Consider the following 13,160-nt stretch of genomic DNA (forward strand, 5'->3'; position numbering starts at 1 on the left):
AGGCACATTCTCGAGGATAGGGCTAATGGCCAGGACCCCACATTAATTAGTATTAAAGGAGCTCAAATGAAGGCGCGGCAAAGGGCAAAGCTATTGACCCATTGAAGTGGTTCTCTCTGTCAGTGCACTTTATCCATCTCTGAAAAAATATTAGACATCTCCAAGCAAATCTGAGTGTCTTGTTTATTTAAAGGTTTATGATTGGTAGGAAAAAAAGAAGCAGAAAATGTTTTCAATTTATTTATTTATATATATTCAAGTATAACACATCAAGCATTTTGCAACTAAGCACTTGACAACATATATTTATTATGACTGGTATGTGTATATGATATTTGATGTGATAACCCTAGAGAAGATATCATGCTCAGACTGGGACAATTTGTTGGACATCCAACGTTGGTCTTGTTGTGATCCAAGAAGCGTCACTTTGACTGATGGCTATCGCTCCTAGAAGACTCACTGCTTTCACTGCTGCTTTCTGAAGACGAACTGCTTTCATCATTCCTATGACCAGAAGAGAACATTCTCTTGGTCCATTTGACCTGTTTCTGGAAGTGCTTTCTTCTCTGACCTTTGTGAACAGCTTGGGACAACTTACCAACTATGCCTTGCATACGATTTGCATAGTTTGCATCATTCTCCTTACTGGCCTGGGAGGGTAAGGAAACACGTTCACCCTTACAGGCAGTGGCATCTCTGCTGATCTGAATTGAATGCACACCAATATTGCCTGCTCTTCTTCTGGTCACACCTTTATCTGATGTATTTTTGGAAACAGTATGCAGTCCACGAATGTTTTTGCTATTCTGACTATCAACACAAATGCTGGCTATGTTTTTAAGACAGCCTTTCTTGCAATCAGCTCCTGTTCCATTGATATTGTCTGTAGCAGTATTTGTGGGTCCCAGGTTTGTTTCTTCTACATTGGGGTTTGTGATACCAGTTCCGCCCAATTTAGGGGGATTATTCCCAGACCCCTCTTCATGTTTCACTGGAGCTTTAGTATTGCCACCTTCTATTGATGGCCTGATGCTCAAGCCACCATCATTTCTGCCTGGGCCATGCAAGTACTTCTGTGTTATAACATCTCTCTCCTTTGTTGTGCTTTCTTCTAAATAATAGTCACCTGATCCACTGCTCATGCCAGCATCTTGAACATTGGATATGATCCCAGCATTACTACTGGGGTGCATATGTGGCCAATCAAAGCGACGCCCATCACTATCACCTCCTTTACTGGACCATGTATGAGATTTGCCACCTTCTTGGACAGCAGAGGGATTTTTTTGTTTTTCCAAATTTGTGATAATACTGGCATTCGTTTGAAGGGTGTGGTGGAGTCTGGACCTGGCATCTGCTACATGTGTGTTTTTGTTAGAAGTTGCTGTATTGCTAGTTCCTCCTATAGCACGGAGGATAGACTTGAGTCCGGAATCTGATGAAGCTTGCTTTGCATTTCCTTGGGCATATTTGTGACCCCGGTCTTCCATAGTTTTATCCACATTATTGTACTTGGTCAATGGGTCATCTTTTACAACAATTTCCCCTACATCCTGATGCATTTTGACAAGATCATCGACCTGATCATCCTCAGATTTCTTACCGATGTTTGGAATTGCATTGTAATTGCCACTTTTCCCGATTTCTGTCCCACTTTCTGGGGCAATTAGTAAATGGTGAACATCATCTTTAATCTTCTGATGGTGAAAGCCATCACCATTGGGTTTGCGCTCTTCATTCTGAATTGGATGTGAAAACACAGACATCATTAATCTCAGATAGAGCTTCAAAAGTCTAGCAATGCTAACCAAAATATTGATCCAATGATAATCACCCTATATCCACCATATCCTATAATCGCTCTTCTCTACTGCTTTAGTCAACTAATCAATCACTCTTGTATGTCCTTTCATGCCTCTTGTGAAAACAGCATATACATCCATTTCCACAAATAATCACACATCTGATCCATTGTCAGCAGAGGTTAATTTAAAATGAATTCCTGGATATAAGCAGAAACGATTGTTAAAACAATGTATTCCATGGAAGATCATGTCCACAGAAGTACTAGAGAGTTGGCGCAGAGAGCAGAGATCAGGAACCGAGGAAAGGGACCTCATAAGACCCTCTTAAATTCCTCTGTGGAAACCAGGGTCAGCAAACCCCAGTTTGTTTTGCATGTCCGTGGGGGAGAAATTCCAGCTGCATATATGGCTCCCAGAAATAACACACCAATGCATACAGGAACTTCAGAATTGATTGTCAGTGGTTATAATCCACCCGCAACAGGAGACGTTCTGACCGGACTTTGGAAAAAGAGCTATAGAGATTGTGTGTGAAGGGGAGATACCCAGAAATCTTGCGAACTATAAAAGGGGATCCTTCAAGTGGTGTAACTGTAAACAAAAGACTGTCTTGACACTTTATGCCTGTGTTGACCATGGGGAGGTTTTGTGTTCAAATGAAACATGTGTTTTACCTTAAACTGTACATGGACAGTTGTGGATCCTGCTTGGCTATATGACAGCACTCTCCTGAGTATTCAGTCTGTTTACACAGTCTACAGGTGACAACATGTGTCTGCAGCCTGTTCAAGGTGGAGTAATTTGACCCTATGAACATCTATTGCAGTTTGCAGGTATGACCTCCACTGAGTAGTCAGGTCTTCTTGGTGTACGGTTCAGATGTTTTTGTGATGGGGCAGTGGTGGTGGTGTCAGACTGAGGACTGAATCATTCATCAGGTACTTGATAAAATGCTGAAATAGCTGAAATAGGGAAATCAGTGGATGGGGATTAAGGCCAGTCTTTAGTGATGCTTTGAATCTGTCCCGAGTCAGAAGGATGCAGGCGACTCAAAGAAGCCTATCAATATATTTGGCCATGGGGAATTTAAGCATTATCGCTGTTGTTTTACTCAATAGAACTGAAGAGAGAGTTTCAGGTTCTGAAAGTCTTCTCCTAGACAATGCATCCATCGTTTCTGCGTGCCCTTTTCCCTTTACCCTTATTAACCACTTTTTTTTTACTCCAACATGAAATTTGAACATTGGCATAACACCAATGGATTCCTATGTCATCCACCTGGTTTTAAGCTTTTAAGTAGACGGATTCTATAGGAATCCATTGTACATGCCGTCCGTCCTGGTGGCAGGCAGCATTTACACTACTTGTACTACAAAATACAAAAAGAAGGCGTACGAAATTTCACCCGTTTTTACTGCTTGTTTTTGCACTTCGTAATGCACATGACGAAAAATGTACCACGGCCACCTTTTGGCACATAATTGAAAACATTACGGGCCATTTCAGTGGAATTTACACATTATTTAAAAATGAGCTCTGAGCTGTAATATAGGCAGTGGAAGAAAAACATACTCACAGGTGCTGTATAAGCGTGGGCAAACAGACAGAGCCAAGCAAGTGCGAACTTCATCATGCGTAAGATATCTGGAAGGAATACAAATGTCACGATTCAGACAAGGCATAGGCTAATGCAAGTACCTACCTTGCATTTATTTAAGTAGATGCATACATAATAAATACATGATCATGGGAGTGGATCATGCGAAAAGTGTGGCAGCTACAAAAAATGATCCAACCATGTTTCAGTCAGAATGTCATTCAGTATATTCCAGTGTATCTGGGCATTAAAGTTAACCAAAAGTTACAGGCATATCACAGACCACTGGCGAAAAAATCGTTGGCATACAATTAGAGAAATCCGTTGTGGCAAGTTGTTCTCTTGTATTGTGCCTGCCCAAGAATCAAGGATTCATTGAAACAGAATTGAGGTCAACAGTTCGCCAATGCCCTTTAGGTGTAATGGCGACGTGACATTCACACAAAAAGTTCTCATTACGACAAAAATATGTACGTTTTTATTTTTAAATGACCAGAAAAAATGGCATATTTGCATTATGATATGATATGATATTTTATTTGTATCGCGCTCATACACAAGTGTTTCAGAGCAAGATAAGGCAATGCAGGGGAACTAGGGAGAACAAAAACAACAATCGTACTAGGCCAATGACAATGAGAACGTGCAAGTGCATGGGAGAGGGAAAGGGGAAAAGTGCATGGAGGCGAGGAGGAGTGGAAAGTGCGGAGCAAAGGAAAAACAGATACATAATATATAAATAATAAAGACACCAATGGTAGTGCAGCCAGCAAGTGGCAAGTGCTGGGTTAAGGGCAGCAGACAGGGTATGTCTGGTAAGTGCAGGAAGAGAAGGGGGGCTCTATGGGTACAGATACAGACCGCTAGTACAAAGGGTGGCCTGGAGGCAGTGTGGGAGGGTGGCAGGGTGAGCAGGGACCTGGGCCCGGAAGACAGACGGTAGGTCAGGTGCACAGTGCCGGGGAAGAACAGATCAGCAGGGGAGATGAAGGATGAAGGCAGAAGCAAAGAGAAAGATCTTAAGGTGCTTCTGGAACTGGAGATGGTTCTCCTCAAGTTTCAGAGTGGCAGGGAAGCTGTTCTAGAGGAGGCTCCAGCCGAAGACAGAGATCTACCCCTAGCTCGTTTCTTTAAAATATGACTGGCCCTGAGGGACTTAGAGGTAGAGGAGCACAGAGCTTGAGAGGGAAGGTATTTGCGGAGGGATGGCTGAAGGTATATTGGACCCATGTCCCAGAAAGCCTTCTGGACAATGCAGAGGGTTTTGAATTTAATCCTTGCATCCACTCGGAGCCAATGGAGAGATTTCAGGGCTGGAGAGATACGATCCCAGGGCTTGAAGCCAAGGACAAGTCCCGCAGTCCTGTTCTGGATTAGTGTCTAAGGGCAGAGAGTAAAGGCAGGTAGATTTAGAAAGAGGCTGTTATGGGGGCGCTGTTGCACACGACCACAGATGGTCGCATAGAGCAGGAGCTCCATGCTGGGGACATCTGTATTGTCAAATTGACGTGCAGAGGCATTCCGATTTCCATCCATGTTAGGCTGATATTGTGGTGGAAGGTACCCGCAGCTGCTGGCTAAATCCTGACTCTCGGGAGACTATCCCTGGAGAGTTATAGTGACTCCAGGTTCGCTGCCGGAGAACCCTGGGAACGGCCACAGAGTGTCTCCAGGCTGTGCGCTCTGACCGTCACCAGAGCGCCGGGCTCAGCAGGCCTGCTGGGGGAGGTGCAGACACACGTGCTGTTCGTGGGCTCCCTCCTGCAGCGATACCCGGATCAACCGGTGGCCGGACCGTGCCTGCTGTTGCCGCGCCATCTGGGATGCGGCCTGCTGCCCAAGCCTCGTTGCAGACCCTGCAGCAACCACCACACCCGGAGCGGTGGGTGCTCCACTCCTGACTGGCTGTATTGAGGAGCGGACGATGACCTGACCCTGCCGCCACCCACCGGCACATAAGGTAGCACCCATGACAACCGCCTTCGGATCGTCCCAGCCCCTGGGGCAGACAGACTTTAAGTTTACCACCACACACAGAGGCTGGCCACCAAGCAACGAGGAGAACATCGTCGCGCCCACGTGTGGAGGGCTCATTCCCTGCAGCGGACCAGTACTGCCTGGCTGGGCCGCACGGCAGTCTAGCACCAATCTCCCCTCACGAACATCACCTCTATCACCCGAAGCGGGCTCCCCTTATGACACAAGCCTCCATCAGGCCTATGAGAGCGCGATTATGAGCCTTCAGCCCTGCAGATCTACCATACTCTCCATGCTCAGGCCGGCGACCCCCGGAAGGGGGTGCAACTAACACGTATCTCCGCCAATACTAATAGGGGCCATTTCTAGCAATAGCAGCATGCTAGTCCCGGCAAACACTGCTCCTTGTGGATGGACCCCAGGAGGGACAGCTATCTGCGACATTCAGGGATCCCAGCCAATTAGCCACAAGCAATACTGAACTGACATAGCAAGCCGAAGCGGCACTGGACGAGTAACCCGAAGAGTCTCTGGGGTCTGCTTACTAGGCCTACATGGGAGGCCACACCCCACTCAGGGGACAGCACACACTCTATCTAATAGCGTCGGGTACCTCTTGGGTACCCCTACAGTTGCCAGCTCTGGGGGTGGAGGTGCGGGGGCCCTTGCCCTGTCCCAAATTAACTCATCAGGCCATATCCAGTGGACCTTGGCTGGACCGTTGTTAACCAGAGCCTACTATCTGAACCCACGGTTGGTGGGCGTTCATATCGACAGCATGCCCAGGGGGGCCCACAAGAAGCAGAGCACTATCAATATGTTTGCGAAGACTACACAGAAACTAGCAGAGACACAACCAGAACAGGGGGAAGTCATGTCCCCCCCCCTGATAACCAGGATGCATCGAAAATGCTTGAATACATGCAAGAGGGATTTACCACCCTCCATTCTAAACTGGACGACATGAGTGGGGCTATCTGTTCAATTAAGGCCCATATAGAAAAGACAGATGGCAGGGTGACTTAGGTGGAAAACAGAGTGAGCACCGCAGAAGACGACATTGGCTCCCTCAGGGCTGAAGTGACCACCCTATCTAAACTCGTCCAAGAGGTCAGCAAGAAAAATTAAGATCTTGAATCGCGCTCCAGATGCAATAATATCCGTATCATTGGCATTCCATGGGACAACATTTAAGGCCCCATGGAGAACTATATAGAGCAAACCTTGTTATCCTTGCTGGACTCTCCAAAACTGCCTCCACAATTCACCATCGAGAGGGCCCACCAAGCTCTAACGGCTAAACCTAAACCAGGAGCTCTTCCCCGCCCAGTTATAGTGATGGTGCTGAATTACTGTGACAGAGACACCTTACTACGTGCCGCGAGGATCAAGGTCGTCTACTCTTCACAAAAGGTCGGCCCTGGATTCCTCCCTGCCATGCCCCCCCCACTGGGGGGACCCTCTTGTTATTGGGGTCAATCCTAGGATGGCCCTCCGACTACCTGCTGTGCTGTTCAACCGCTCCTGCGGGCCAAGACTTGGAACGACTCATGACCCCATCCTTGCCGGGGTGGTCCCAAGGGCCTACAGCCAGGCCCCCACATGTCTAAATCTTGTTGCAGAAATGAAAGTTTTGTTCAGAGATCCTGTGCCACAATGACCTAGCTATCATCCCAGCACGAGTGTGCTATTTTTCGGTTAGCGCCAAAGTCCCCAGGCGAAGTTGCCAATGGCTTTGTTTTGGTTTAGTACTGGGTTGGGGTTCATCCTTCTGATTGGGGGAGGGATGTGGGTGGGATGGAGTTTTCATTAATGAAAATGCTTGGCAAGCAACAGGGAACTGAAATCTACACACTGCAATTACTGAGACCATGCAGTTTACTGCCACGTACACGTGGCCTGAGACGGAGGAGGGCGGCTATTTGCCCAGACCATTTCCTATTGACACAATACAATTGGGGGAATGACGGCTGATACCGTAACTTGCATGAGCTGGAACATAAGGGGGCTGGGTAACTATGTTAAAATGTGGAAACTGCAACTATACGCTGAAACATACCATGTTAAAGTACTCTTCCTACAGGAGACACACGGTCTTGCTCCCACATGCAAGAAGTTTGCTAAATCCTGGTGTTCCCAGCGGTACTACACTGCTTACTCTTCTCAGAACTGGGGGTTATGACCATCATTCACAAGAGTCTCCAATTCAAACAACAGTCAGTTCACATAGACCATATGGGGCGTTATGTTTTGTTATTCGGCACCCTGCAGGGCAGAGAGGTTGTATTATTAAACGTGTATGGACTGAATGTAGACAATCCTGATTTCTATGAACACCTGTCCACACTTCTGTCCGGATTCCCACTTGTCCCGATACTCTGGGGGGGGCCTTAACACCATTCATGATGTCCACTATGATAGATCTGGTTCTAGGCCCCGCCAGCTCTCCAAGGTGGCTAGGACTATCCTAGGCATACAAACGCACCTTGAGTTGGCCGACCCATGGTGACTATTCCACCCCAACTCCCGTACTTTCTCCTTTTATTTGTCAGTACACGACTTCCATTCCCGCTTTGATAAGTGGCTCATTAAAGACACCTTACTATTAACCTTCACTCAGGCCTCAATACCTTCTAGGACGTTCTCTGACCACTCACCAGTGACCATAACCCTTCACTGGTCCGCGGACGCCCCCACGACCTGGACCTGGAGATTTAAACCACACTCCCTACTGGACATAGCATTCGAAACTGAATTAGACGCGGATATCGATGACTTCTTTGCCTTGAACACTGGCTCTGTTGCATCCCAGACCACCTATGGGAGGCGTTCAAAGCTTATATACGGTGAATGGCAATTTCAGAAGAAGCAGGGGTGCTCCGAACTATTAGGCGAGACATAGTCAAGAGCAAAGACAAAATCGCTGCCTTAGAGGCACAATACACCATCATGCACTCACTTGATATACTGGCCTACATAAGTAGTGAGCTTGATACATTCTGTACACACGCTGAGCGCAAGTGTAAATTCCTAGACAAACCACAGGCAGCGCACAAATATGGTGAGGGTGAGAGGCCTGGCCGAGCCCTTGCCAGATTGGTTCGGCTCAAGAGGGGATCATCACATATCCCGGAAACAGAAAAAGCAGATGACACCTTAACCCTGTCCTCGCAGGAGGTCAATGACGAATTCCATTCTTTTTATGAGAAACTATACGCCACTGCTGACACAGCAACTGAGGGTGAAATCGACACATTCTTGGGCGGCCTTCCACTCTTGATCCTCTCTGCGGAAACCAAGGAGGCTCTCGACGCCCTGATCACTGATGAAGAACTGTTGAATGCCATTGACTCCCTATACTCAGGGAAGGTGCCGGATCCGATGCATTCCCGATAGAGTTTTATAAAAACTTCAAAAATCGCCTTGTCCCCTCTTAGTTGCCCACTGGAATGAAGCATGCCTCACTGGAATCTTACCACCCTCCCTCGGCGAAGCAATGATAATGGTGTTGTCTAAACCAGGTAAACCCATCACGCAATGTGGTTCTTATCGCTTCCTTTCGCTCATCAACTGTGATGCTAAGATATATGCCAAGGTTCTGGCTCTTAGATTGGCCCCATATATGCATTACATCATATACCCGGACCAGTCCTGATTCATCCCGGGCCGTTCCACTTCCCACAACTTGCGCCGACTATTCAACATACTTACCCGCATCGATCTGGATGCCTTGGCGGTTGCAGCAAACCTAGACATGCAAAAAGCATTTGACTCAGGATCCTGGAGGTTCTTATGGCAGGTGCTCACAAAATGTAATTTTGGTCCCCAATTCATAACCTGGATTAAGTTAATATACTCCTCTCCAGTTGCCAGGGTCTGCACTAACAACATGTGTTCAACGCAGTTTCAGATAGAAAGAGGCACGAGACAAGGTTGCCCCTTCTCGCCCCTGATATTCGCGCTGGTCATGGAGCCATTGGCCAATAATATACAACAACAACACTCTCATCAGGGACTACGTATGTCTGGTTCCCCCGAGATAATCTCTTTATATGAGGATGACACTCTTCTTTACATCAGACAACCTGAAACAAATCTTCCCTCAATATTGGAAGATGCCATCCGCTTCAGCGAACTATCAGGACTCCGAGTGAACTGCACTTAATTGGCTCTTTTCCCATTGACGGAGGCCACTACATCCCCCTCCGACTTGTCTGGGCCCAGTGCGAGTTCACATACCTGAGGGTGGAGATTACACGGGATCCCGTTTCTCTCTACGACAACAACTATGGCAATTATCAGGTCAAATTAGCTCATCAATGCCCAGGGTGGGCCAATCTCCTGATAACTTTAGCGGGTAGGATAGCCGTTCTTAAGATGGTGATACTGCCCCAGCTACTCTACAGGTTCTTAAATGTCCTGATCTGGCCCGGCTGAGGCTTCTTCGCAACACTCGCTCACACCACTAACTCTTTCCTTTGGCACTCGGGCACGATTAGCCTGAAGCTGGCCACACTGATAGCCCCGGTGGTGGGGGGGGGCTCGGAGCCCCCAACTTCAAGGGGTACTGGATAGCTGCCCAAGCCCACTATGCATCATTTTGGTTTGTCCCTACAGACCGACCTCTGCATGTTAAACTAGAACGTCTAGCTGCAAATGAATGTGACATCCGCTCCCTGGTGTTCCCTAACTGCACTGACCGGTTTGAACCCTCGGACCCCGTGGGGGCTACGGTCCAGGCCCTGGCCAGGCTATGGAAGCAAACAAACAACATGCACCCGTTTCACTGAGACTTTCCCCTCTGGAATTTCTTACCCAACTCCCCCCGGGTGCACTCCAGAACCGTGGACCACTGGGCGGAGACAGGTTACTCAACAGTCTGTGATTTATTCACACAAGGTGCCTTCATGGAATGAGGTGAACTCCCTAGACAATTACGAGGTAGACCTACTTGTTGGCTGCAGTACGCCGGCCTGCGCCGGGTGTTGAAGGCCAGACTCCCCGACTTTCCTTCCATTGCACAAGACCACCCAATTCTAGCTGAAATTGTTGGCACCACGTCCATGAGGGGTAAGGTTTCAAGGCTATACACCATATTCCAAAACCAGGAATCCCCTTTGTTTACCAAATTTAGGGATGCCTCGACCGGGACCTAGAGGTGGAGATATCTGATAAGCGCTGGGATTACATGTGTACCCACTCGCAGACAATCTCTTTCAATTCCTGTTTTAAACTAATCCAGTGTAAGCTATTACACAGATTCCACTACACGCCGACTAGGCTACATTGCATGTCACGAGAGCACCCGCACACATGCCCCCGTTGCAATGCTGCTAATGCCGACTACATACATATGATATGGTCATGTCCCCACATTACCCAGTTCTGGTCTACGGTATGCACATCCCTATCGGATATGTTAGAGTGCACTATTTCCCCAACCCCGTTAACTTGTTTATTCTCTGAGTTACCTGCATTAAACACGGACTACAAGAAGACAGTGATCTTATGGTGGAAGGAGAGGAAAGGCAGAGTACCTCTGAGGAGGTTCAGTTGTAAGTTTGACTTTTTAGCGACATCAGAGATGTGGGCACAGAAGGAAAGTGTGGAGTCAAAGATGACCCTGAGGTTCTTGGCCTCGCAGGTGGGGGTAGGAGGAGGGCCAAGCGAAGCCAGCCAAAGAGTGAGGGGAAAGGAGGCTGAAGGTGAGCCGATGAGGAGGATCTCTGTCTTGCTGGCATTCAGGCAAACATTCTTGGTGGCACACCAATCTTGGATGGCAGCTAGGCAATCAGAGATGAGAGACGGAGAGGAGGTGGCCGAGGGAAGCCTGAAAATGAGTTGAGTGTCGTCAGCATATCACTGGAAATTGGAGCAGAAAATGGCTATGCAGTGAGCGAGAGTTGTCAGGTATTGGTTGAAAAGCCAGGGAGAGAGGTTCGACCCCTGGGGAACACCACCGGCAGAAAGGAAGATAGATGATAGGAAGGACCCAATTTGGACATGGGAGGGTCGATCAGAGAGGAAAGAGGTCAGCCAGGCCAGCGCCTAATCGGTGATACCCAGGTTGTCACGGGGACGGTTGAGCAGGATGGTATGGTTGACTGTGTCGAAGGCAGAGGAGAGATCAAGTAGGACGAGGACAGAGGGCATGTTAGAGTCAAGGGTGGAGAGCAGATCTTCAAGGATGTTCAGGAGAGCAGTTTCCATGCTTCTGCAGCTCTAATGCCAGACTGATGGTCGTGAAGACAGCCAACAGAATTAGAATAAAGGTTAAGCTGAGAGATGGCCAGCCTTTCCAGGGGTTTGCCCAGAAAAGGAGTAATGAAAATTGGGCGATAGTTAGTCGGAGAGGAAGTATCAGCTGTGGGTTTCTTGAGAAGAGGAGGCACAAGGGAATGCTTCAGAAGGGTCCTGAGGCAAAGGAGAGGTTGCTGAAATTGGCAAGGGCCCGAGCAAGGGTATCAAACTGGTCCTTGATGGTTTTAGAGGAACAGGGATGAACCTGTTTTGATGAGGCATTCATAGATCAGGCTTGTCTAGCGACCTTGTCAGCGGAGAAAAGAGGAAAGGAGGAGAAAGAGGGTAGGTGGGGGTGGCTGAAGGAGGTTCAGCATGCACAGAAGGCGAGGGGAGTGGAGGGGCATCGGAGGAGAGGGTGGACAGGATGTCCTTGGGGTTTTGAGATAAAGTGAGAGGCAAGGGCATTGCAAAGAGCCTGAGAGGCAACAGGAGGGGTAGAGACTGCAGCAGTGTTGGCCAACTCCTTGCAGATTTTAAAGAGTTTGGCCAAGTTGTTAGAAGCTGCAGAAACACAGGCTTGAATGTGAGCTCTCTTCTTTGTGAGGACAGAGTATTGCCTTTAGAGCAGGCGACAGGCCAGTTTTTCAGAGGATGAACAGGAAGCCCTCCATTTGCTCTCAGCCACCCTACACTTACGTTTAAGTGTAGCTAGGTCAGAGTCATACCAGGAATTGCTCTTGGCTTCGGACTTCAAATGGATCCTCATGACAGGGTCAAACAAATCAAGAGTATCAGAAATAGAAGAGTAGAGCAGAGACATGGCTGTGTCAGGATGAGCGTTAGCCAGAGGTGGAGGGGGGAGAGAAGGTGGTGGTGAAAGCCTCAACTGGCACACGTTTCATAGGCCGGGTGTCCGAGAAGGTAGGTGGCAGTGTTGGGGTAGGGTTGGCCCGGGGGGAAGAGAGGGAGAGATGAGAGGAGCGGAGGGAATGATCGCTCCAGGAGAGAGGAGTAATCAGAGGGATGGAAAGGGGGAGGTAGAGGAGAGCAAGACATCAAGTATGTGCCCTGCAGAGTGAATCAGGCCAGAGGGGAGGATAGAAAGGGAGAGGGAGTCGCAGAGGTCACGGAAAAGTACAGAGGAGGAACAAGGAGAGTGTAGATGGATATTGAGGTCACCAAGAAGGAGGAGTTGAGTGATAGAGGCCAGGAGGGAGGAGGAGAGGTCCACCCACTCAGAGAGAAACAAAGAGGCTGGTAGATAGTGCCCACGGTAAGAGAATGGCTGGGAGAGAGAGAGAGAGCCTGCAGGCAAGGCATTCAAAAGAGGAGTATGTCTGAGTGGGAATGACAGAGGCAGAAATCCACTAAGGAAAGACCAGGGCTACACCCCCACTGGACCGGAAGGATCTGGGTGCAGAGAGGATCTTGTAGCCATCCGGGAGGAGAGTGTCAAAACCCGACACAGAACAGGGCGTGAACCATGTCTCGGTAAGACCTAAGACATCGAGGTCAAGTTCTTCAAGGAGATGGCA

General features: G+C 48.3%; 1 protein-coding gene across 1 annotated transcript in view; it reads right to left on the reverse strand.

Moving 5' to 3' along the window:
* Positions 1-260: 260 nt before the first annotated feature.
* The window catches only part of LOC138515451 (uncharacterized), a 43,659-nt gene continuing 30,759 nt past the window's right edge, over positions 261-13,160 (reverse strand). Inside the window, exons 2-3 of the mRNA XM_069630287.1 lie at positions 3,385-3,452; positions 261-1,742 (exon numbers count right to left, since the gene is read on the reverse strand). Of these exons, the coding sequence (XP_069486388.1) occupies positions 426-1,742; positions 3,385-3,441 (1,374 nt within the window). The 5' untranslated portion in view covers positions 3,442-3,452 and the 3' untranslated portion in view covers positions 261-425. The remainder of the gene's footprint in view (positions 1,743-3,384; positions 3,453-13,160) is intronic.

The sequence above is a fragment of the Ambystoma mexicanum genome, chromosome 6q (genome assembly GCF_040938575.1).
Source record: "Ambystoma mexicanum isolate Mex_15411 chromosome 6q, UKY_AmexF1_1, whole genome shotgun sequence".
Taxonomy (NCBI): domain Eukaryota; kingdom Metazoa; phylum Chordata; class Amphibia; order Caudata; family Ambystomatidae; genus Ambystoma; species Ambystoma mexicanum.